Source organism: Onychostruthus taczanowskii, unplaced genomic scaffold, assembly GCF_017590055.1.
Source record: "Onychostruthus taczanowskii isolate IOZ18803 unplaced genomic scaffold, ASM1759005v1 scaffold3, whole genome shotgun sequence".
Taxonomy (NCBI): domain Eukaryota; kingdom Metazoa; phylum Chordata; class Aves; order Passeriformes; family Passeridae; genus Onychostruthus; species Onychostruthus taczanowskii.
Window position 1 is genome coordinate 23,541,069 of NW_024500349.1, and position 26,409 is coordinate 23,567,477.

The 26,409-nt window shown below is 43.4% G+C and overlaps 1 protein-coding gene across 35 annotated transcripts in view; it reads right to left on the reverse strand.

The window, feature by feature from the left end:
* Positions 1-26,409, reverse strand: part of OBSCN (obscurin, cytoskeletal calmodulin and titin-interacting RhoGEF) — a 182,783-nt gene that overhangs the window by 20,012 nt on the left and 136,362 nt on the right. For 34 of the 35 annotated variants that reach the window (XM_041408719.1, XM_041408712.1, XM_041408708.1 and 31 more), the window contains 11 exons: positions 26,204-26,306; positions 25,511-25,640; positions 24,357-24,462; positions 7,729-7,989; positions 4,802-4,925; positions 4,361-4,494; positions 3,870-3,982; positions 2,039-2,207; positions 1,351-1,432; positions 683-883; positions 99-159 (listed from right to left, as the gene is read on the reverse strand). In XM_041408719.1, the coding sequence (XP_041264653.1) occupies positions 99-159; positions 683-883; positions 1,351-1,432; positions 2,039-2,207; positions 3,870-3,982; positions 4,361-4,494; positions 4,802-4,925; positions 7,729-7,989; positions 24,357-24,462; positions 25,511-25,640; positions 26,204-26,306 (1,484 nt within the window). Of the gene's footprint in view, positions 1-98; positions 160-682; positions 884-1,350; positions 1,433-2,038; positions 2,208-3,869; positions 3,983-4,360; positions 4,495-4,801; positions 4,926-7,728; positions 7,990-10,086; positions 14,363-18,074; positions 18,118-24,356; positions 24,463-25,510; positions 25,641-26,203; positions 26,307-26,409 lie in introns of those variants that run through there. The other variant, XM_041408743.1, reaches the window with a different exon arrangement.

A 26,409-nucleotide genomic window follows, 5' to 3' on the forward strand; every position in this document is an offset into this window, starting at 1 on the left:
TCTGCTTTGACAGATTATCACTGGTTCAAAGACATTTGTCGTATTCCAAAAGGAAAATGCAGAAAGAACCAACTCTGTGCTTTCAAATGAGAAATCACCTCAGCTTCAGTGACCACGCTCTTCTTGAATAAACGGTCCAGGAGCTCTTCATTGGAGCATCTGGCAGTGGTGTTAAGGGACAACAGAACCACATGGAAAAGCTTATTTTGACTCAGGAACCTCCTCCATCCAGCAGAACTCACGAGAGGATCTCAGGCTATGGGATCATCACGAAACTCTCTGCTGCAGCAGAGACTGAGCTGGTCTAAACCTGGTGTCACTTCTGCTAGAATCTGCCTGTTGATTTTGGGGTTCCTGTTCTGCATTTCCCTCATGCTCACCTAGACTGGATCTCACAGAAACAGAGCTCATAACTTCCAGATGTGTCAGGAAATAATTTTGGTGCTTAATGATTCATTCACACTTGTATATACAAGTCTGATTTTTCTCACCCAGCAGAAATGAGGATTGCAGTGGAACCTTACACAGAGCTGTGCTGTCCTGCAGTGCAGAGAAGAATTGTGTGTGCCCTTTTCTCTCAGGAAAAAAAACAAAACCAAAAAATTAATTACTTAGATATTTAATAAATGAGCTCTACCCAGTACTTCCCAGACTCTTCAGACAACTGCACAGAAAAGGATACAACTCCAGAATCAAAATCAGCGTTTTTCGTGTTTCAAACTCATCCAGCAGCCTGGTAATTCTGTCATGGGACAGAGAGGCAAGAATATCCCTCTCTTGATGGGCTCGAGACTTGGTTTTGCTCCGCAGAGGGATGAATTTGGCAGCACAGGACACCCTGGTCCCTTTGTGCACCACCCGTTTCACGAAGCTGAAGCAGCCCCTGTGCAGGAATCGAAGGACAAGCCCTGATCAAACCTGGGCAGAGATTTCCCCCACCCTGGGCTTTGACAGCTCCCTGCTGCTCCATGCTTCAGTTCTCCAGCAGCAGAAGCTCATTTTGCTGTGTGTGAGATTCTGTTGCCCTCTCCTGGCTGTCTCCAAAGGGAAGCAATGTGTTCCCATCAAGGGAAAAGCTGTTGCAGTTGATGCTCGTGCTGGTGCTCCTGCATCCCTTGGACAGACCTGATGGGCTTGGGATGCTCCCATTGCCAAGAAACCACATCCAGGCACTAATCTGTGAGCCTTTGGGTGTTTTCTCTGGTTGGAGCTGCCACAGCACACCTTGGAGCGACATCCCACTTCTGCCTTTATTTCCAACTTCCCAGGACCCACCTCTGCCTCAGCAGCTCAGATGGGCAATGAGATAGTCCCTGGCAGTGATGCTGTAGAGTTGGAAAATTCATTTACCTTCCAATCTCCTGCTTAACCTCATAATGGGAGTGGAGCTTTCTCCTGGTGGCCACTTTCTTTCCTTCTTGGTCTTTCTTAGCTTTGGAAATGAAGGAAAACAAAAGGGTAAATATTCAGACAACAATGCCTTGCTAATAGTGTGCAAAGTTATATTACAATTACAGCAATTACAACAATTACAACAAAGTTAGGACAATTTAAGGCAGGAAAAATTAGAGGGGTCTTCTAAACTTGTAAGGAGAATTAAGTGGAATTGTTTGGTAAGAAGAATGTGTCAAAATGAACTTTGGGGTTGCCCAGAGAAGTGGCTGCCCCATCCCTAGAAGTGGGCCAGGTTGGATGGAGTTTGGAGGAACCTGGGATAGTAAAATGTGTCCCTGCCCATGGCAGGGGGTGGAAATTAGAGCATCTTTAAGGTTCTTTCCAACCCAAACCATTTTGGGATTTTGTGATTTGATTTTATCGTGGATCCTGCCATACTGGCCGTATATAAATGCTCCAAAGGAACACGGAACAGATTCCATACAGGCACCAGAAGATGACAGCAACAAATTACACACTGCCATGGCAGTGGAGACAATTCCTGCAGCTGAGTGGGTGGCATTGCCCTCACAGGTGACAGAGTGGCATTGCCCTCACAGGTGACAGGGTGGCATTGCCCCCACAGGTGACAGGGTGGCATTACCTTCACGTACGACGAGCTCTGCTTTGCACAAAACCTCCCCTCCTGCATTTTTGGCAACACAGGTATAAACACCACCATCTTCCAGGGCAGCATTGTCCACGACTAAGAAATACATTGTTCCTTCCTTGCCCTGATGGACCCTGTCGCTGTCTGTCAGCAGTGAAGTGCCCTGGGGGAAAGAAATGACATTTTGGCACTGGAAAAGCCAAGATGGAAAGAGGTGTTCCCGCTCTTCTGATGCCTCAGGTTTCAGCATTTATATTTTCACATTCTGTGCTGCTTTAGTGTGTGGGTCTGAGCTTCACATCAGGGCATGGTGAGCTCTCTGCACAGAGCAGGGAGACAAAACAATTCCTGCTCCAGCTGGGCACCAAGGACAAATGATCCAAATCTCAGCCCAAGAGCACAAACCCCGTGGGCTGGAGAGAGAAAAACAAGCAGGATGGGAGTGCAGGGGCTGAGCTGGAATTGGACACTGAACTGCAATGTGCACATGGAGCAGAGCTGATCCCAGGGAGAGACCCCGTGAGCGCTCGTGCATTTTGGGACCATTTGGGTTCATCTTGGGTGCAGCTCTGGCTGGGCTCTTGTGCTGCCCAAGGTGGATCCATGGAGGAGATCCTTTGAATCAATCCCTGGTTTATTCTTTAGCTCTGTCCAGTCTTTGTTCTAGGTCAACCTGCACAAGGTATCACTTCAAGAAGCAAGATATGGGAGCAGAGCTACAAGACAGACTATTTATGTGAGCAAACCTCATGGAGAAAATGCTGCCCAGGGGAGTGGTGGAGTCACCAACCCTGGAAGTGTTCAAGAAACAACTGCATGTGGGTCTGGTTGACAAGGTGGTGTTCTGTCAGAGGTTGGACTCGGTGATCTTGGAGGCCTTTCCAAACTTAATGATTCTGCGATTCTGTTTTTTTTCTTTTTTTCATAAATGCTATAAAGAAAGGGGCAGGATGGAGTGTGTGTGATAAAGAGCGGATTGTGAGCATTTGCAAAAGGTCCCTATGACAGTAAAATGCAAGACAAAAATATATAATACAATATATACAAATATGTATATAATAGCACAAATATGAAGTGATGCAATCCTGTTTTCCCACATAAAATCTATTTCTGAGCTTTTCCTTATTAAACTGTAACAAAAATTCAAGTTAGAGTAAATCAGTCCACGGCACCACCAGCTCAGTGCTTGGTGGAACCTAAAAGGTACCAGATACTAGAAATTATTAGGGAAGAAATGAAGGTTAAGGCACAAAGAATAATTTGATAAATGCTTTTGGTTTTGCCCATGGTATGGTACTATTTGTTACATCATCATCAGTGTCCTCTGTAAGAGCTTCCAGATAAGAATTGACAGCAGATTGGGGCTCTTCAGCCTGGAAGGGAGGCTCTAGACAATATTCTAAGGAATAATAAATAATTGCTCTCCCTTCTGTGGAATATTCATTGTCCTTAGTCACACTGATTTTACTAAGTAGTTGCAGGAAAGATACAGAGCCTGGAAGTCACACTGGCAGCTGGGACAAACCACTCAATCCCATTCCTGCCCCCAGACTGCAGCACACATCTCAGTGGCACTCAGGTAGAAACAATTTCTCTTCCTGCTCTCTTTGGTCCCCAAAACCATCTTGGTTTCCCTCTCTGCAGGGTGACATGGTGACAACACAGGGTGGGATGGACAGGTGGTGGTTCAGTGGGAACAGCTGGCTCCATAAAGTCTACAGACAGAGGGTAGTGTGAGAGGTGTGGGAGGAAAGAGCAGATGAAATTCCCTGTGGAATTGTGCACTACAGTCCTCACTCTGAGCCAGGGAGGAGTCTGCACTCACCTTGAACCACAGAACTGTGGGCTGAGGGGTCCCTTCAATGACTGCCTGGAATTTGGCACGTTCCCCAGAGTTCACCTGCACGTCCTCTATTGTCACTTGCATGTAGGGAGGACCTGGTGAGAAGAGAGCGTTTGCAGCATGCAAATGAAACTGAAACTTCTTTCCCAGCATGCTGACAGGGTTGGGGTTACCCAAATGGGATTTATAGGTCAGGCCATTTAGGATGTAACAGTAGTTTAAAGTAAAATCAAGAGGTACAACAGCAATATATTTGGGGTTCTTCATGCTGACATTACTTTTAGGCTTCTTATCTTCACACTTATCTGCTACTTTTTGTTTAATAAACAGTTACCACTCAAAAATTAAAAAAAAATTAAATTAAAAAAATTAATTAAAAATAATTAAATTTAAAAAAAAAAGAGAAGTTGTTACCAAAAGAGAAGACAGTGAGAATCATGGGACTGGGAAAGGGAAATAGAGTTTGGTCTTACTTGTTGGAGTCTTCTCCTCAGTCTTGTACACACGAGTTCTTTCTGTGGTCTCGATGTAAACTTCACTGTGCACGTCCCAGACCACGTCTCCTTCTCTCCTGTACCAGCCTCCTGCCCCTGCATCTGGGGATGTTCTTTCAAGAAACCCAAGAGAAAAGATCATGGCATAGCCACACAAGACCCTGCCATTGATCTGTTTAACCAGCAGACAAAGAGTTATTTCCTTGAAATTAACACAGGAAGAATTGTGGTTTGGGGGGAGGGATTAATTTCTCTCCAACTATTTTTTGCCCTTCTTTGACAAAGCATTGTCGCCAGGATTCTGAAAATAATGACAAACCTACAAGAAACTGTTTGGGTCCACCACAGAGGACTTGCTTTTCTTCCACCAAAGTCAGAAATACACAGGGATATCCTGGATATAAGGAGGTGGGTATTTACCTGTCGATGGGAACAGTGCGTTCCTGAGCTCTTTCCCCTCCAGCAGCCTCCTCTTCCTGGGAAGGAGCAGGGCTGGGCTTTGGCACCCCTGCTTCTTCAGCTGGAACCTCCCTCTGAGCTTTGGCTGGCAGCAGAAATTGGGCAAGTTAGACACGACACCCATGAGAACACAGCCAAAACCCAGAGCCAACCTCTGGAGCCATCTCTGGTGTGCCTCGTGCCAGACCTGAGCCCACCTGACCTCAGCTGCGTGCAGCCACGGAAGGTTAGAGGAGAATTTGGCACTTCTACAAAGAGCACACGAAGCAAAGGAGTTGGACAGCACCAGAGTGGTGGCACTTGGCTGACTGGGCTAAACTGACTGTTCTGTAAGGAGATACACACAGACAAAGGTGGGAAAGGCAGCTGGTAGGAACGGGGAAATACAGGTCAGCTGGAAGGATAGTGTGGGTTCACACAGCCTTTGCAGGAGATAATTTAACCGTGTTTGAGTTCTGGTTCATGGCTGTGAGGAAGTAATAGAATCACAGAATCATCCAGGTTGGAAAAGACCTTTAAAAGCAAGGCCAGCCATCAACCCAACACTGCCAAGTCCACCCCTGAAATGCATTCCAGGGAATAACCCAGTGTTAGCTCTATCCATGTGAATTCTTCAATTTGGTTTTGAGTTAGAACAGTTCCTGACTCACTGCTGTGGTCACAGACAGCACCAGGGACATGAGTGAGCTCACATCCATGTGAGCTGGTGGTCAGAGCAGGTCCTGGCTGAGGATATTCATAGAATTCCCAGAACGACCAGGTTGGAAGAGACCTTCAAGGTCATGGAGTCCAACCCAGCCCCAACAGCTCAACTGAACCCTGGCCCCCAGTGCCACATCCAGGCTTTGTTAAACACCCCCAGGGATGGTGACTGCACCCCCTCCCCGGGCAGCCATTCCACAACTTTATCCCCCTTTCTGGGAAAAACTTTTTCCTGCTATCCAACCTGTATTTCCCTTGGTGCAGCTGGAGGCTGTGTGCTCTGGTTCTGTCAGGAGAAAGAGATAAAGAGCCCAGCCCCAGCTGAGCACAGGCACCTTTCAGGAGCTGTGCAGAGTGAGGAGGGCACCCCTGAGTCTCCTTTTCTCCAGGTCACCCTTTCTGGGAAAAACTTTTTTCCTGATATCTAACCTGTATTTCCCTTGGTGCAGCTGGAGGCTGTGTGCTGTGGTTCTGTCAGGAGAAAGAGACCAATATCAGTATAATTGATATGGAGGTAATATGGATTCTTACAGAGGACCTGGTGATGTTTTAGCATCAGCATTGCTGCACCTCCACTGGAAAACGTCCTTGTACAGCTCTGAGTTACACCAGCCCAAGGTCTGGCACGTGGGGCTTGATGAAACCAAAAGATGGTGCAGCTTGATGGTCATTTCAGTTATTTTTCTTCTTTTATTATTAATTATTTTATCAGATATAGATTCAAAACCTGGTTTGAGCTCACATACCAAAAGTACCTGATTGTCTTTTGGTATTGACCATTGGAATTATACCATAGGATAAAGTGCATCATCTCCTTTTTCATTTAAGGAGAAAAGGTTAAATCTGGAGGAGTCTTCTACCCAGCAGGTAGGAATATTTTAGGGAGCTCTCTAGGGATCTTTGGTGCTGGCTGGTTTTGGAAAAGAGCAGCTGTTTCTAGAAATCACATAAAACAGCTCCATTGGGGTGGAAAACATGGTTATTCAAGGAGTTACTGTATCAGAGATCCCAGGTTGTGGGATTGTGCTCTCCTATCACCAGCACTATTGAAATATTTGCCTCCTTTTTATTTAAGGCATGTATCATAGAGAGAGTTGTCAAGTCTCCATCTGATTAAAATAACTCCCATAACATGTTTAGTATTGCACAGCTGAAAGACCTGCCAAGCCATATCATTATTGTATTTTCTCTTTAGCTGTGACTGAGGAAACAATCTGCTAGGTGACATTTTACTTAGGATTTTTGAGTCATCCCATTCCACCAGAGGATTATTTCCAAAGATGATTTGTGACGAGAAAGGAAAAAAGGTTTTAAAACCCTGACATTTTTTATATGCTGTTATTTTGGGTCTGATACTACGAACAGCTTTCATTCTTGCTAGGTTTTGAGTAAGAATATTTATTTTTTAAGGAATTGTCTGGAGTTTGAGGGCTGAATGTTACTTGGCATTGTCCTTTGAGTTAACAGTGGTTGAGAACAGTTATTCTGACTTGACACAGAGACAGCTTAGACAAGTTGTTATGGCAGAAGCAGAGGAAGAGTGGAAGGGTTGTCGCTCATCCACTATTTTTTAAAAACAACAGAAGACAAAGGAATTGTTCTCCTGGCAAGACACAGCCACATACACAGGTGGGTTTAGACACACAAAAGCTGCAAGGAGTCTGCCCAGGCTCCAGGGTCAGTGAAATGCAGGTGAACCTGAGGCACCCAACCCCCTGGAGAGCCCCTGACAGTTGGTCCAGGATATTAAAGACATTTCCAGCTTGTTTACAGAAAACAATAAAATAAAGCAACCACCTTTACCCGCCCCACCAAATCAAAACCCAAATGATTATCTGAATGTAAAGGAGGGATCTCACCCCACCTTCTTCCCCAAAAATACTTGAAGCAAGACCAGGGGAAAAGCCCAAAGGTGGAAAAAAGTCCTCTATTCCTTAATTTTAGCAGGTGATGAACCAAACTCTAGGTTTTCAAACGCTTCCTGCTTCCAGACAGATCTGCCCCAAACTTAGACCCAACCTAACCCCAACCCACCCTCCATGGTCTGAATGCCCTCTCTTAATCATCATCTGCTTAAAACACGACGACACAGAAAAATGAGGTTACAACCATCATTACTGGCATGCTCAATATTTTTCTGTCTCTCAGCTCTCGGGGGACATCTCCCACCTCTATGCCAAACCTACCATGGCCTGCAGCAGTCTGGGTTTGGGTGCTGGCTTCATGAACTGCCACAGAGGGCCCGGCTGCTGCCCCTGAGGGCAGTGAAGGAGCAGAGCCAGGAGGGCCAAGGCCAAGGCCAGCACCTGCTCGCATGCCCGGTGGAAGAGTCACCAGCAGTGACGCCGAGTCCAGCAGCTTTTTCAGGGCTGTCTTGATCTCCTGATCGGCGCGCTGCAGCGAGGCCTGCACAGTAGTCTCCATCTCTGACTGGGGGGAAGTCATTCCTACAGACAAGAACAACAACTTTTCTCTCTTCGGGGCCAAAAAGAAAGCAGCAGCACCATCCAACCCATGGAAATATCTGCCACCGTGTCATTTTCCCCTCCTAGAGAGGAGAGTTGATGGGGAAATGCTTATTCCAGCAAGAGGGAGCGTAGCTGAGAGTTAAAACAAGAAGGCTGGCATGAAATGCATTGGAAAGTTGTATCTCAGCTGGCTGGGGACACTGTGCCACCTTTGTGAACACCTGTGTCACAGTCATATTTTCTGGAAAAATCCGTTTGCCTGAGTGAGATTCATCATTCCTTCTTTCTTCTAGAAACCCTGCAAATACAATACACCTGGCCTGTTGCCAGACAGTGGAACAAAGGATCCATCTCCCAGTTCAACCCAACATTGGTTGGTCTGTCAAAAATACCTTTATTAATCAGAGAATCACAGAATATCCTCAAGGGGAAGGGATCCACAAGGATCATCCAGCCCAGCTCCCAGCCCTGCACAGTCACCCCAACAATCCCATCTTGTTCCTGGGAAGTGTTACCCAAACCCTCCTGGCAGCTTTGGGGCTGTGCCCATTCCCTGGGGAGCCTGGGCAGTGCCAGCACCCTCTGGGAGAAGAACCAACCACTGGATAAGAGCAGTGAAATGAACCCATTGCACTGATACAGAGCCTACACGAAGGAAGATGTTATCTCATGGGGAAGGAGAAGGAGTGAACAGGAATCAGCTGTCAGTGACTCCGGAGAAAGGCAGGGGAATGAAGGGAGGGATGTTCTTTTTCATCAAAGTCTGGCAGAAGAGCCACTCCTTGCTCACAGGGTGATGTTTTTGTCCTGCTTCACAATACCTGAATATTTCTAACAGGTTGGGATGTAGAAGGCTGGGATGGGATCACAGACTGCAGGAGCTCATCTCACCCGATTTCCTGCCTGATAAACCTCCCACAAATCTTGAAAAGGCACAACAAAGGGATGGATGTACCTAGGAAAGCCCCCACGTAATCATGAAGACAGAGAAAATGCAGGTCAGTTTAAGACAATGGTCAATTTCATGACCACTGGTGATGTGATTGCTCACCAATCAAGAGAGAGAACTCAAATAATCACATGGTTTGAGAAAAAAAAAAGAGCATAAACAGCTCTGACTTGTTTAATGTCAATGACATTAATGAGCATGCCCTGTAGAGGTTTTGATTCTGCTCCTTTCCTGGCCTCAAGAAAGTCAATTCCCATTATAGACCTGAGAAAATAAGGTTGAAGGCTATGTGTGGATGAAGACCTCTCACTTGACTTTTGTTTTCAATGATCATGATGGTGACAAAATATTTATTTCCTGAATCTGTTGATGGAAAAAAAGCAAGATTTGCTCACATGATGTCGCAGACTGCCCATCAATGTTCACCAGCACTGGGCTGGCTGGAAGACATCCAATATTTTCCTAGAGAAATACCTGGATTCTCCGGTGTTCTTGCTGTGATTTCTGCCAACTGGTGCTGTCCTGTGAACTGGGCAGCTGCCAGTGAGTGAAATGATTGGAAAGGCATGAAACATTCAATTAGGAAATATACTCACAGGTGGATAGATATAGATCTAGAGGTTATATATAACCACTGCTCTCTCCCATGCTCCAACACCAGCACTTTCCTCCCTGCCTAGGGGACATTTCACCACTTCCTTCTTTTGGACACTGATTCAGGCTGAGGAACTTTAAGATCCCCCAAGATACACAGACCTAACAAACAACCACAGTGATGACACCCTGTGATGGACAACCCCTTTCCCAGCTCTAAAATCTCAGCCTTGAGCCTTTTGACCCCACAACTTCAGCCCATCCCCAGGAACTCAAGACTGACACATCTTTTGAAGCTCCAGGTTGGTCTCAGAGAAGGACCCAAGAGGATGTGAATCATTCAAGATTCCTGAGCTGGAAATATCCCTAAAACTTCACTTCAACACTCCTGAAACTGTCCATAAAAAGGAGCCAGAGCCCAACTGCATTAATATTCTTGGACTGCAATCCAGTTCCTGCTGAAGTCAGTGGGAGAAGAGCATGAGCTGATGGAATATCAAATGCTGTAACAAAGAACACAGAAACCCAAAAAGTCCAGTGACAGCTGATGCAAGATATTTATTGATTTAAACCCAGCATCTAACAGCATATCTTGCACTTGACCTTTTTTTGTGTGTGTGGTTTTTTTCTTTTTTTGTATCTCAAGCAAACTGAAGTTTCCACTTTATTAATACCCATTTGTCTCGAGGAATTTCAGTAAAACATTCACTGTATTAAAATCTTTCATACAGCTGTACCTTTTCATCTACAGGAAATAAATCCCCACACATCTCATTAGTTATCTACACAGTTTAATCACTTACAAGCATAATTTTTAACCTCTAAGAAAATATTTTGAAAGTATATGTAAAGAACGTCTCATAAACCTTTCACCTTTTGAACAGAGCCCTGCATAGGATTTTAAAAATTCCCTGCAATTGATTCTCTTTTGCTTAAATATCAAATGAAAATGTAAACAGATGTTAATTGCTTTGAGCTAATGAATCAAAGTATAATTATTTCTTCTATGACCATCTGAAGTGCAACCTTAGAGATTCTTTAGAAAAACCTGATTGTTGACCACACCAGGAGGAAACCTCCACATTCCTTTACACATCCTCATCATCTTTTGTTTGAATATTACATATTTGGAAGACAATCACAGGGCAAAATCTTTTCTTAGCAGTATCTTCATAAATCTGAATAAAATCCACTTCCTTCTGTGGAATTAATCAAGATTGATACTGGAATAACTGTGATCAGAATCAGGCGCAAAATAAAAGAAATATTTTTAGTTTTGAAAGCATTTCCCTCTTGTGTGCCTGTTACTTTCCAACGTACAGTGCAATATATGAAAAAAGCACTAATATATATATCCATCGTATTGCTTCATTATAAAACAAACAGTATAAACCAAGGAGATGTTATAAAAAATGGGATAGTACCATAAGGGAAGCTTGATTTCCTTCACCACTGGAAAAGCATCCTATATCATGAAGGTAGTGCACACGACATCCAGAGTGGATGTTGAAAGTGAAAGGCTGTGAAATCAATATGTTCATTTTAGTCAGCACAAGGTGCAGCTGCAGAAGGAAAAAAAAAAATAAGTTTTCTACAAGCACCTTTTGTGAATTCATTCCCTGTTGGCAGGAATATTGCCTCCAGAACAAGCTCCTCAATATCACCTGGCTGGGAAACACCATTATCCATTCCTTCCCAAGGCAGAAACTCTCTCCTCATGCTGCTTAGAAATTCAGCTGTGCCTGATCATTTCTGGCTTCCCTAAACCACAACTGAAACCACAAATGAACACTTCTACAGAGCTCAGCTGGGACAGGGTGTGGGGACTTTTCACCCCACATCTCTGTCAGCAGAGAGGGCCAGTGCAGGGTTCTGCTGAGACCAATGAGCTCCATCTGGCACCAAGATTTGGGCCTGGGAGCTCATCTCTTTTCAGAGCAGCTTGTCGGAGGTCTGGGCTACATCCATTTTTGGTGAAGCCAACAGGGGTGGGCTGTGCTCAGTGCACCTCAGCCTCCCCCTCATGTAGCATTCCTGCTGGAAAGCTCCAGAGGAACCCCACAGTCAGTCCCTCTCCGAGGCATCTCAGCCTTCCTGGGTACAGTAATGTGATGCAATTGCAACTGGCAGCCCAATACATTTGGAAAAGATCTATGTTTCAACTGAATATTTATGGTAAAGCTCTTTTTTCTCTCTCTTTTTTTTTTTTTTTTTAATCTGTCTTTGCGCTCCTGCTACTTTGCTATAGCTCAGTGGTAAATTCCTCTTATCACACACATACAGGGAATATCATGGATCAATCTGTTAGCAGGAATGTTTCACCACTGGCACATTCAGGAGAACAAATACTCATCCAGTCATATTTATTGGCAAAGACTACATTTGTGGTCCTTTGAAGACCACATCTGTGGTTCTTTGTACTTGTTAATGTTTGATTGCAGCTGTAGAAATTATTTTGTGCAGCACATTAATCTTTCAGTGCATGTTAACTGCTTCATATTTCAAAAGATATGGTTTATAAATCCACCTCACTAGAATGCAGAATAATGAAACCTACATTATCAGACAACTAGGAAGTGGATTTGAAAATATCAGTCATTTAGAAAAGATAGTCATTTTCACTTAAAGCAGAAGAGAACAACAAAACTCTTGCTTCCTCATGACAGTGGGACTCTTCACTGACTAGAGTCAAACTGGGATTTCAACCAAAAAAATGCCTGAGCAGCCCTTTGAATCCCTGGTATATGTAATATCTACTATATATCTCATCATATGGCAGAAGGTTAAAAAAATGCAACCAGATTGTGCATCTTGAAAGGTTTATGAAGAAATTTTGGTAGAGCTAATTGGTGTCACAAGTGTAGAGCAGAGTCAAAGCACAGTGAAGCTTCATGACCTTTGGGCCCACACGGTGACAGGAGACACTCCCTGTCCTGGGCTGCTGAAGAATGCTGAAAAGCTTTGATACTTTCACCTCCTTGCCACACCAAAAACTGGCACGTGAAAAAAATCATTAAGTTAATGGACAAAAAAACACACTTCTTCATCTATATTGTCATAGGTAGAATAATCAGGCTTTTCCTAAACCTCCCATCACTGCTCCACTATGGAATGATACATGTTCACCTAGATCAAAGCTTTTAAAGTTACAAACTGTTCTGACAGACTGTTCCCTTTAAGACTGGAAAAGCTTGACACATCATATTTAAACACATTTCCCTCTAAAGTATTCCCTTGTAATATTTGCCACCACTTCCCCTTGCCTACAACAATTCTGATATTTTATTTTATTTTTTTTTTTTTTTTTACATAAAGCTGCTTTCTTTGGCGTTAAAAATCATGCTTGCGTCCGCTCAGCTCTGGGAGAGGTCTTCTGTGCTGATGTGCAAGGTGACAGGCTCGCCAACAGTCCCGTAGCTGAGGGTTCTGGTGGAAACTTCAGTTTTAAAGCTGGCCTGCCCGCTGTCCGCGGAGCGCTGGACCTCGGTGCAGAACGAGGGCTTGACGGAGAAGGAGGGGCCGGGAGGCGCCGCGCGGGCGTCGCTCACGCGGAAGGAGATGTTGGAAGGGCCTGAGGATGGCATGCCAGCCACCCGAGAGGTTGCCACAAACACGGCCCCGGGGACGTGCTCCTCGTACTGGCTGAAGAACCTCTGCCTGGGCTCGGGCACCACGGGCCTGACCAGGCTCAGCAGCACCGGCTTGCCGATGGTCGGCTCGTTGATCTCCGTCTGCAGCACGGAGATCTCGCAGGGCTTCTCCGCCGTGGACTTCTGATCCTCGCACCTGTAGGTCTCGCCTTCTTGAGGGACGTAATCCTCCAGGTCCTCCAGAGTTAAGAGTTTGCCGTTGTGGGTTAAAATCTTGCGGTCCCGCGTGCTGATGTCGTCGGTGTGTAGCTCCTCTGGCTCGTCCACTATGACGTTGTCCTCTTCGGGAAGGATGTCCTGTATTACTTCAGGTACCTCGTCTCCAACAGGCCAAGACACATCCACTTCATCGAGCCCTTCCTTATCCTCTGGGCTGGCCAGGGAGAACAGAACTTCGTGTTGGTCTCCAGCAGCTGTCCCAAAACTGAAGACCAAAGGCTCGCCCCCACAGGCAAGCAGAGGGGAGGTGGCGCCTGACCTGCAGTCAGCACGTGGTTCCTGAGGGCAGCTCTTCCCTTCAGACCCATAATCCATAAATGAATCACTTCCTAATTGTTCAGACCCACATGGGGAGTTTCTCTCTTCGCTGCTGACTTGAGGTCCTTCCTGCTCGGTCGTATACACCAGAGGCTGGATGTCACCTTCAGAGAGCCCCTCATTCGGCAGAGATTTTGACTGTTCCACCAATTTATTGTTGGAGTTGTTTGTGTTTGGATCATCCTCTGGGGAGCGCTTCGGCCTTGAGCTGGGAAAAGTGAACGTTAACACCCCTGAGTCATCTTTTTCCTGTTTTGCTGGGGAAGAACCTCTTTTCCTTGTGGGCTTTGGTGACTTTTTCACCTTGAATTCAATTATTTCTTCCACTTCAACCCACTTGGGCTTTTTCTCTTCCACTGTGCTCTCCACAACGACGTCTCTCGCCGCTGCCCCTTGCATGTCCTCATGTTCTGTGACATACAGCCTGGGAACAGCAGCAGACTTTGGTGCTGCCTCCTGGTCGTGTCTGTGGACAGGCTGCCTGATCTTGGAGACATAAACCGGCTCTGGAGCCGGCTCCACCCGTGGGGAGCGGGAAGGAGAATGACCTGAAGGAGAACGTGCAGGAGAAACCCTTCCCCTTTGTCTCGGACTCTTCACCACCGTGGTTATGGTCTCCTCTCTGGTGGCAGAAAGGGGTGGAGTTGGCAGGAAGACGAGACTTTTTGGGGAGCCACACTCCACCAGCACATGCCGCGGTCGGCCGAGGCGCCGCGTGGGGTTAGTTGGGGTGAGCATTCCAGCTTTTGGGGAAGCGGTCATTTTGGGAGGGACACACGCGCAGAGCACACACCCACATGCTCGTGATGCAGGGAAAACCCTTATCCAGTGCCCTTTTCCCCAGGGAAAACTCTGATCCAGTTCCCTTTTCCCCAGGGAAAACTCCTGATCCATTGCCCTTTTCCCCAGGGAAAACTCCTGATCCATTGCCTGTTTCCACAGGGAAAACTCTTGATCCAGTGCCCTTTTTATTCCCTGGGGAACACTCCTGATCCAGTGCCCTTTTCCACAGGGAAAACCCCTGATCCAGTGCCCTTTTTATTCCCCGGGGAACACCCCTGATCCAGTGCCCTTTTCCCCAGGGAAAACCCCAGCTCCATGAACCTCCTCTGGTGTGAGCACACAACAAGCACATCCAGCTGAGATGCTCTGCTGGGTGCTGCTGTATTTCATGTGCTTGTGTTGATCACCTACTCTGCTTTTTAGACCCCCCCAAAATTTAAAACACTCCAAGGCTTTAACCTTTTCCTGAGTGACCTTGGCTAAAATCCTAATTCCTTCCACCTCAATGGTTAAATGCCCTTTATTGCAGTAGTGTCGGTGTCTTCTTAATAATATTTAATTAATATAACATATCTCTCTCTTTTTTTTTAATTTTATTTTTAATTACAGCCTCTTTTGAGACCAGAGGTCTGCATTTCCACATGCAGAACAGTTGCACTGAAAGGAATTAACCCTTAAAATGTGGAGATGACCAGGAAAAGAAAGTTAGAACATCTGCACAAGTCATCTATGCCAAAATGAATTTTTTTACTCTTCACAACACCATTAGTGTAGACACAGCCTGATCCTGCTGCCTCCAACAGACACAGGAACAGCAAGCCAAATTGGGATGCCCAATTATGATTTCTCAGCATATTTCTGCTGGCTTTACTTTAGACTTTTTGACTGAAGTTGAGCTGGTGGTAGATGCCTCATCCCTGCAAACATTCAAGGTCAGGCTGGACAGGGCTCTGAGCAGCCTGATCAAGGTGAAATTGTCCCTGCTCACAGCAAGGGGTTGGACTAGATTATCTTTAAAAGTCCCTTCTAACCCAAGGCTCCAGTGCTCTTAATTTATATACTTAATATATGCATGCAGTTTTCCCTGCAAGTTTTTCCTGTGGTGTTTCTTACCTTTATTTTAGGTAAATACATTTCTGCCAGTGTTTTCCTGGCAAGCACAAGGAAACCAATGCTCCACATCTGCTCCAGTGGAAATCACAGGAAAACTCATTTTGTTTCTCTGGTGAGATTCTGTCCCTACCTCCAAGGAATGGGGCTAAAAACAAAGAATTAACTAAAGGGTCAAACAGTGGCCTGAACTGAAATTAAGAATAGAGACAGCAGCTTTTTAATTCCTCTATTCCTCGTCACCATTCTCCAGTCACAGCCACGTGGAGCTGAAGGTCACCCCCTCTGCTCTTCAGGCATTTCTGCTCTGACTTTTGCCCTTGAGAATGGAGAACCTGTTTATATCCATCATGGAATATTAATGCTCTTGGCTTCATTGCAGCCTTTCTCGTCTTCTGGTCTTAGTTTTGAAAACTTGTACTTCCTTCTTCTCTGGAGATCAGGTTTGTTTCCACCATCAATCTCTCCCTTTGAGGACATGGTGGAGTCCAGGACTGGGTCAGCTACAGGGAGGTTTATTTCCTTGCAGAGCACCCTCTCTTCTGCTGCTCATTTCCACTGCTTTACTCTTTTCCCTAAGTTTTCTGCAGTTTTTCCATGGACCTTTAAGGTCTGTGCAGAGCCTTCCTACTGGCCATGGTGCCTTTCTGAATTACACAGAATTAAATCATTTTAGATGAGAATGAATCCTTGGGTGCTTGCAGCAGACCATGATCTATGTTGCAAAGTCAAAATGGGTTTTTTGGGATCTGGGATTTGCATATATGGACATGGTTCAATCCCATCTCTCAATTATCTATTATTTTCTCACTGTAGTTTTAAAGCTGCTTCTGTTCATCAGCTTGCTACAGATTAAGAGTTGGAATTTGCCCTTACAGAATTATTCCCAGATTTTTCCCCATCACTATCCCAATTTCAGTTGAGGCCCATTCTTATTTAAAGTTCATGACCACAAAAGGAGGAGAATTTCTGCCTGAGATTCCACACCTGAATTTACCAAACTCCTTTGAGGCTGCAGCCCTTGATTTAGGGATTCCTCCTGGAGCTGTCCTGAACAACAGCCTATGGAACTGAGATCTCAGAAATTTAGAAATCAGCATAACTGATGGCATTTTGTATTAACAAATATTATTTAATCCACCAGTATTAATGCTGCTGCTCCAGACACAGGCACAGAGATATCCTTAAATGAGATTTACCAAGTTTTAGATGTGGACTGGCTCTGGGATTCCCTCCTGCTCACAACTTTCTCGCAATATTATCAAATGTGATATAAAAAAAACCAAAAAAAACCAACTCTCTGTTCAGTTGCTCCAGTCTGAATTCTGGTCCTTGAGGCAGTACAGGTAAAATCACTTTATTTTCTGTTTTTTGCAGGGTGAAAAAAATCTAGTGGCTGGCAATTTAACTGAGCTTATCTGCAACTTTTGAGGGGGACAACTTATAAACCACTGCCTCCAAAAGGGCCAAGTGCATAGGTCTAAAGGAATAATCCTCACAGAAAACAATAAAAAGGATAAAAGGTAAGCAACTCTTAACTGTTCTTCAGCTGCAATTTTACGTCTAACAAAAATAAAATACATCCACTTAAGCCTCATGTCCAAGTCAAGGGCTGATTTTAGAATAGTACAGCTATTGAGGGAAGGCATTTCCCCAAAATATCCATTGCATAACTCCTTCCTGCTCTCAGGACATGGTTGGAGTGGCTTGGAGCTGCTCTGAAATCCTGTCCCAGGTCAGGTCCCCCTTCCAGCACATGAAACAATTTTATTATGTATTTCTCTGTGGTACTTAAGAAGATAAATTAAGGTTTTAATGGCTGCTTGGCTTCTAGGCTGTGTATGACTGAGAAAATACTGCTTTTTGCAGTAATTAATCCTTGCATTTTATAGGCATCCAGAATAAACCAGGCTAGACCAAGTCATCAGGACACAATTATTTATATTAGAAATACAGAGATAGAAGGGGATAAAAATATTCATCTTCCTTCTGCTCCATCATACATGGCTTTCCTGAAAAATTTAGAATAAAGCCAGAAGAAATCACTCTAAGCTCTGAGATATTTGTTAAATTGGTAGATATTTTCAGGTAGACAGTTTTCAGGGTTTTTTTCATTCAATGCTGAAAGTCAGACTCTACCTTCCCAAGCTCTTGTGAAACTCCACCAGCATTAGGAAGAATATTTTTTTTGTGTAATATCATAAAATCACTGTCCCAGGCTGTGTCTAACACCAGTGCTGCTATTTTTGGAAAAGGAAAAAAGGATTTTTTTTGAGGTGGTCAGTTGACATGGCACAGAATTCCGTGGGATCTGGAGGGCTGGGGATGAACACACTTGCACGGCCAATGAACACAAGCTTGTTATTGGATCATGCAGAGGCAGCAAGGAAAAAAACCCCAAATTTTCCCCAAAAAAAAAAAAAAAAAAAATCAGCACTTACATGATGATGGTTTTCTTGGGCACTTTAGTCTCTTGTTCAGTGACTACAAAGAGAACAGTATGAACAGCATGGGGTTAAAGAAAGGCAAAAGCTGAAATGATTAAATTATCTTTGCTCAGTTCATCAACATAAACTGGAGTGAAAAATAACCAACTGTACCATCCCATCCATGCTTTCTGTGGTTATTTTCAGCATCATCTTTAGTGTTTCTGACCAGGAACGAGAATCCAGAATGCTCTCTGAACATTTAGCTTTGAAATTAAATATTTTGTGGAGAACGATTTGGCAAAACCTGTTTATTCTACCATTTTTGTTTGGTAGGCCAAAGCTAGAAAACAAGGTCCTTATTTAAATTTTCTTTATCCTATAATAAGGTAGTGATGGTGTCAGAAGCCTGAAAATGCCTCAACCTGGAAAATCCTGGAGAGCTGAAATTCTTTAAACTGTGATTGCACTTCCAAGAAAAAAAAGAGTTCCCCAAACACTGGATTGTGGCCAGACTTTTGTGGACTGGATGCAAAATCCAACTGATAAATATAAAAACTAATATAATTATCATCAGTAGAGAAAATCAGCACTAAAAAACACCAAACCCCAAATCCTAGGAAACCCAGGAGAGCCCTGTGTCTGCTCCATCTCTTTTTTTTCCTGCTCTAATTTGCAATTTTTCCTGACCCTTCTCCCATAACCTGGAAGCTGTTGATGCATATCAAGAGCAAAAGTTATGATTTCATGGTGTTGCAAATATTCCTTAAAACTGACATTTTTAAAAAGTAGAAAGATACTGTTTGAAGAACTAACTGAGATTTTCAGCAGGTTTCCCATCCTCTCCACTGGAATAAAATTAAGATCAACACTGCTTTGAGCACACTCTGAATTGCTGAACCTATTGGAGATCTAGAAAAAAAACCATCATCAAGCCCCACTTTTTATTTAATAAACTAGCAAAATATCTAAAAAAACCCCATAATTTAATCTCCAGCAATTGGTTTTCAATTTTCCAGCCAGCCTATGATAAATAAGCCCTGGTAATTTTCAGTCAATGCAATTTAAGTGAACTGCTTCTTAAAAATATCTATAAAATCACAAACAGTTCTTGCCCAGGGAATTTGGAGTTTGTGTATTATTTGTTTAATAACTGGTGACTAGTGCTGATATTTTCAATGGTGCCCCCAAACCTGCATTGACTGAAAATTAAAAACACATTTACAATATTAAATGGAATACTTTAACCTATTTTTCCTTCCACTTCACTTCCAAGGGCTCTTCCCTGCCTCAGGTAAAACCACAAATCTGACCATAATGAAAAAGAATTTTGTGCAAATACTGATGTTAATTTCTGACCTAGAGCTCATGTTTCTTTTGCAGAGCCTTGTCTTGTTTATGCCTGTAAAAATCTGGAATCATTTCCCAGAGATTCAAAGGAGTTACTGCAGAACTGGGTGAGTTTCAACAAAATCTGTTTGGAGATTTGAATTTAAACTAACTGGGTAAGTAAAGAGCAAAATTGTTTTCAAATATTTATCCATGGACACAATTACAATAATCCCATTTACCTATCCTTAATTAATAAATAAACCTTAAAACTTCAAACCTTGTTTTAAACTGTGGAATTATAATAACACAGTGATGGCAGATGAACTGAGTGCTCTAACAATTTACCACACTCAGGTTAGAGATTTTCACTGAATTTTTAAATCACTATTCTGCAATTTCCAAATAGCTTTTAGAAATCTCATTAAATAATATTATGAGATCAATCCATGTGCACTGAGTATATAAGTAAAAATACTGAAGTTCTGATGGAAATGTTTTAATTAATTGGATTATACACCTGATAATAGGTGTTTTCTACAATTCTTTTAGCAACAATATTTAGATGAGAAGTAATATAAACTAAATAGTTCAATAAATTTAATGAAATCTCACAATGTCTGTAAGACAAAGTCTCTTTAATGGTTGCTCTATTCATGTCTGTTCTTGAAGTCCTCCCAAACGACACCAACTGTGATATTTCTATTTGTAGGGGATGTCAAAGAGATTCAATATTCCAAAGTTCATCAGCCTGGGATGAGAAAGCTGAAAATGTAATTTAATTAATTGTATATGTGCTGTCCCAGGTGTGAGGGAGGATTTGAGCAATCCTATAGTGAAGGATAGAACCACAAGAAAGTAGGATGAGAGAATTTGGGTTTTTTTTTTTTTTTTTTTTTTTTTTTTTTTTTTTTTTTTTTTTTTTTGTTTTGTTTTGTTTCATTTTTGGTTTTTTGGTTGTTTTTTTTTTCCTGTTGTTTTTCCCCGAGAGGAAAATATTCTGCATTCATTTTTAGCGCCGGATTTATCATTTCAACTTTTCAAGAGCATTTTAGGCAAACGGCTTTGCAAAGCAGGAGCCCCTGATAAGCAGGTTAAAAGCTGTAAGCATTAGGGACAGCCAGTGCTTTTATAGGACCAGACATCTCTTTGGTTAATAGATTAAAACATTGGCTTACAAGTGATGGAACACTGAGGATGAGTGAGTTCTCCTTGCTCTGGATGGATGGAAGGTTATTTGTGGCCTTTATTACAATTTTTAAGTCTCTTTTCTGCACTCACAGAAGCTTAAACCTTTTGCTGCTCCATGAACCAGAGGAGCACTGCTCTGTTTTCACCTCCTTCTGCTACACTTTGAGACTAATCTGCAAAACCTGACAAGAAGTGCTAAAACTAATCCTAAAATGAGCAATTCATGCAATCCTTGAGTTTGGAAAAGACCCTTGAGATCACTGAACCCACTGCCAAGCCAGCACTGCCACCTTAAACCCTGTCCCAAGAGTCACATCCACACCTCTCTGAAACCCCTACAGCACTGGTGGCTCAACTCATGAATATAAGAGTTTTTAAAATTATATCAATGGGATCTCTCTCAAAAATACCCCACCAAAACCTAAATAAACAAAAACCCCCAAGGCCAAACAACCAAAAGGCTCCACTCCTGCACTGACTGATGGGGCTGCAAAGGCACATGGGGCTCTCCTGAATTTGCACTGGAAACCCTGTGGCCTGGCCAAAAATGAGACTGAACCATGGTGATAAGAGAATAAAAATAACGAGGTAAATACCCTAATCAGGGAACATCCCACAAGGGGCAAGCTCCTGTGCCCTATTTCTTCAGTAACACTGAGAGAGCTGATGCTCCTCTGTTTTAAATCTCCCTTCTAAGAATTTAATTTTTGGCTGATTTTTAACAAGGTGTCTGCCACGAGGCAACTGAAGAACCTGTCCAAGGCTCTGCATGAAATCTAAGGCAAATTGTGAAGGAATTATTGTTGCCTGGCTGTCGCTGCTTTGGGAATTTTTATTTATGGTTTTGTCTCCACTTCTGTACCTGACTCCTCCCCTTGTATTGTCTCATCCTAGGTCCTGACCTGCCCATCCATATGGAAATGCAACACCTTTCCAAGGCACTGGGCTTTGCTTTTCCTTGACAAATAATCAAGTTAGTGAGCCTGGATGGATAAATCACACCAGAACATGCCAGAGCACATCAGCCCAGGTGTGCTGTGTGCAGGTTAAGCAGCAAGGTGCAAAGCAGACACAGTCAACTGGAAGTCAAAGAGAAGGATCTTCTTTCAGCTACACTTTTTTTAAAGGGTCTCAAATTCTTCCAATATCCACAGAAAGAGGATTTTTTTAAGCAACCCTCCATTGACTTCAGTGCAGCGACCAGGTGTGGCTGAAGGCAGATCTCAGCTCACAAGGGATCCCTTAGTCCAGTGGTTTCCATCCTTGTTGGGTTTGGTCCATCCAAGGGACCTGCAAACTCCCATAATGTGAATTTAAACGAAAGGGTTTTGGTTTTGATACCCATGGTCTTGGGATCATCACCAGCTGCAGGTCAGGGGCTCATAACCCACTGGACTAATGGTATCCCAAACCATGGCTTTGGTTCAGCAGAATAAACAGTACAGAAAGGCAGGAGGATAAAAAGTAAAATAGTTGCCCCTTGGGTATTTCCTGAGACCCAGACAATGGTCATTTCACAGGAACAGAGATAAATCAGGTAAAACTCAGACCCAGGGTGCAGAGAGCCAGGAAGCAGACATGGTATCTATTTCCTGTTGTGACAGCAGTAATGTTGTCCTCTTGGTGAAGCTACAAGTAATCCCATTTTCACAAACAGGAAGGATTGTGAGGATGGAAAGAGCCTTCATGAGATCCACCTGTGCTCCAGGTCTTTGCCAGATGAACCTGATTTTTCCCCAGGCAGATCAAGGCCGGTTACTGATTCTCAAGAAAGCAACAAGTTCCCTCCTGGGTCAAGTGCATTATGCCAAATTCATCCCTGGTGCCATTCTGCTTACAACAATCCTCTTGCTCCACGGATGAGCCTATTTTCTCCACTGGCCTGAAGCAGCTCTCCCTCTGTTTCTCCCTGGAGATGACTCAGGGATCTATTTTCTTCCTTATTACCGAGTTCAAGCAATTGCACATCACAGAACAAATTTAATTCATGACATTTCTGAAGCTTCTAGGCAAACTCCAATTATATTTCTGTAACCAAGCTCACTTTTTTTTTGTTGTTGTTTATGATTACAGGAATAACAGCAGATGAGAAATTTGGGGCTGAACATACACACTTGCAACCCCCCAGAGCTGAAAATGCTCCTAACATTTTATACAACCCTTGTATGCTTTTGTAACATCTGCCTGAAGTGAACTTCATCAAGATACACCACCCTGACAGAGATTTATTTGTGTTCTTCTACATCCTGCACACAACTTTATTTTTATTTCTTTGGGGCATAGAAAAGACAAAGAATTTAAGTACTTGAAGGTTTATTTAGCTGAAAAAAATTCCACTGTTTCTGCACTTACACTATCCTCCCTGTAATGCTTTTTGATGGGACTCTGGGAAAGAACTAAAAGGAAAACATGTTTAAAATGAAGTCAAGGAAGTTCATAGATCAGGATGCTAATCTTAATACTTTATTGTGGATGAATCCTCTTAATGTAACACCACAACATTTGTGTCTACAGAGGGCTGGCCCAAAGGTCCAGCCAGAACAGGGTCCTGTCTCAAACAGGGCCAACTGCAGAGAACTGTAGAAAATGATGAAAAAATATGAGTAGAGGATCATTTATCCCTGAATATTTTTCCAGACTCCAGCATTTTCTGCCCAGCAGCTTCATGAGTCAGAATGTTGCCTCTTAATGGATGTGGATAATGTCAATTATGCCCTTTCAAACACACACTGGAACTCCTGTTATTATCACAAGACAGTGTGGGAACACCAAAGTTGAAGAAAGAAGGTCCTAGAGCTGTTGGCAAAACTCTGGCTTTTGTTGACCATGCTCCACCAACCACACCTGGGAGAAGCCTGTGAAACCAAGGTTTTCTGGCATGGAAAGGCCTGTGCCTGTCCCAGTCCTCTCTCTTGCCCTCCAGATCTGTCCCTTACCTATCAAAGGTGGTCCCTTGGCTGTATCAGCTCCTGAGCTGTCCAAGAGCGGCAGGACTGGCTGGTTCACGCCCAGCCACACAAGGACACTTATAAGATGTGCAAAGAACCAACTCCCTGTGCCAGGAAATGCTCCCTAGGGAGATGAAGCCATGGATTTACACTGGGCTGTGATGGGTTTGTAGCAAGCACTAACACACTCATGTGGAAATCCCTGAGATAAGCAGTAATCCCTGGAACTTTAGGCAGTAATGACTAAAAGTTGTGAAGATGCGTTTTTGGATGGGTATAAAATCAATTCTTGTCGCCCTACCAATCCAGGTGAAACTGGCAGAAAAAAAAGGAACAGACTCTATTGCTATCCCTAGACAGTCCTAAATAATGGATGAACTAATCATTGCTCAAGACACACTGCTGTCAGTTCTGCTTTCCCAGTCATTCCCCATGTCCTTCAATGGTACTTCAGGAACAATCCCAAAACACCTCCACCTTTACTCAGTGGATCCTGTAACATTCCTGCCAGGCTGACACACATTTCCAAGTATTCCAACAATATACAACATTTCTTTTTGCACTAGTAGTGGCGTGACAAACCCTTCATTTGCTCCTCCTTTTCCATATAATGCTTACACATTATATGAAGTTGATTTGCCAGGCTTGGAAATCAACAGATGGTGATGGGCACAGAGCCGAGCTGCCCTCTGCCCATGCACATCTCCAGAAGACGTACAGATACATGGACACCAACAACCAACATGGGTAAGATGGCAAAAAATACTGGAATCTTGTTGTTTTTAGGGCAACTGGCTGGCGTACGTACGGAGCTGGGCAAGGGTCATACCTTCAATGGTGATGGCTTGGTCTCCTCTCCTCTCCTGGGTCAGGGCTGCGGCGCTGTGGTGGTAAAGCTCTGCTCCACTTTTGGCAGACCCTAATCTGTTCATCAGCTGGAGAGAACGGTGCAGTGCCAAATGAAACACAGGATGGTTTTTTTGTCGTGTTTTTAATGTATTTTAATAACCCTGCCTGTGCTACCCTTGGAAATTCAACGCAGGCAGAAATGGATGAAGGTGTGAGAACAGTGCCAAGCTAGAGTTTGAAGGGATACTTTGCTGCTCGATGGAGTTTGTGGTCTTTTACCAACAATTATTCACACAGACAAGTTACAGCACATCTGCAAAGTTATTTACTTAATTATTGGGTGTTTGCTGTGCAGCCTGGGGTAACTCTGTCTCTATCAACAGGCCCAGATTCCTGCTGTACACACACTTAGGTGGCCATTAAAAATATTTTTTTTTTTTGTTGTCATCCAATAATTACAGAGTTTTACTCAACAAAAGGAATACTGGACGTTAGGATCTCAGTCAATGGCAAATGCAAAGTAGTTTGGTTTTGTTAAAATTCCAGAAGAATTCTTTAAAGTATATCAAACTTCCTAAATATTTCTGGTAGCTGAACCACGCTAATTTCCTAAAACACCAATTTCTTTTACTGCCAAGCCCTCAGAACTTCTTATGTTTTATTACAATGAATGCATAGACTATGACTAATTTTCTTAAAATATCTTACAAGTTTAAAAATACTTTCATGTATGCTTGTTAAACAAAACAGGAATTTCAGTGTTTTATACTTCTATTTAGACTTAATTTCTTTATTTTGTCTCTGGAGGGTTTCTTAGTCATAATTTAAAGACAATCCAGAAACAAAATATCACACCAAAATGGTGCCAGATTTTGTAAGAAGACTTTCCTCTAGAGATCTAGATCTGAGTTTAAGCTCCAGAACAAGCTCCATCAATTCTTGTACCAACAAACTGCCAGATCAGAATATTCTGGAGCTTTTGGACATTCACAATCCAGATCTAGTTCAGCCTGACTATCTATAATATTCCTATGAGCAACGACTCAATCGTGGGTCTCTGCCAGTAAAATGAATTCTCCTGCCTGTATAATTTCAGATGACATTCAGATGATATTTAAATCTCTCCAAACTTACCTCACATTCATAGTGCCCCATATCTTCATTGGAAGGGTTCTTGACCACCAGGACTGCGATGCCACTCCGTGGTTCACTGAAAGTCTGGTATTTACTGGTGTCCTTCAGCAGCACCCCATCCTTGTACCACCTGAGTGGGAAAACAGGGAGTATAAGCCAGGAAAAATTGTGCATCAAGAGCTCCTCAGGATCACTGATCCATCCATCAAAAAACTCTGGAGCTGATCCTTAGACAAACATTTGGATCCTGGAAGGGAGGGCTGCAGGTGGGTAGATCACACCTGGGTATGAACCTGCACACGTTTATGAGGTTCTTCCCAAGAGATCTCCTCAGTCAGTGCTGGAAAATGGCTTTAAATGATGACAAGACAAGATTTGCTGAGCTCTTTGTCTGAATACCTGATAAAATCAAGTCAGGTCCAAGGCAGGGAGGATAAACAATGATAAAATGTTTTCCAGGGCTTTAGATTGGAGAGGGTCCTCCTCAGGGTCTATCTGCAGGTATTTCTTTTCAAATTCTAGCTAGAATTAACTGCTGAGAATCTCAGGAATGTCTGGATCATGAAGAGCCAGCATTGGGATGGGGTTAAGATGGAAGACACAGTAACGAAAGGGTCATGACCTCAAAATTACTTTTCTGACTATGCAAAATGTGAAACCAGGGTTTGTTCCCATGAGAGCTGCAGGACTGACCTGATTTGAGGCCTGGGTGCTCCTTCCACAGTGCAGGTGAACTGGACGTCTTCACCCTCGACAAGATAAGCATTTCTGACCTTGTTCACAAACCGTGGGGGCACTGCAAAAATCAAAGGTAAATGTGACTGGCAGCTGGAAATATGAACAGATAGGAAGGGCATATCCCTGACCAGATAATTCTCACTGGGCCTAAAGGATACTAA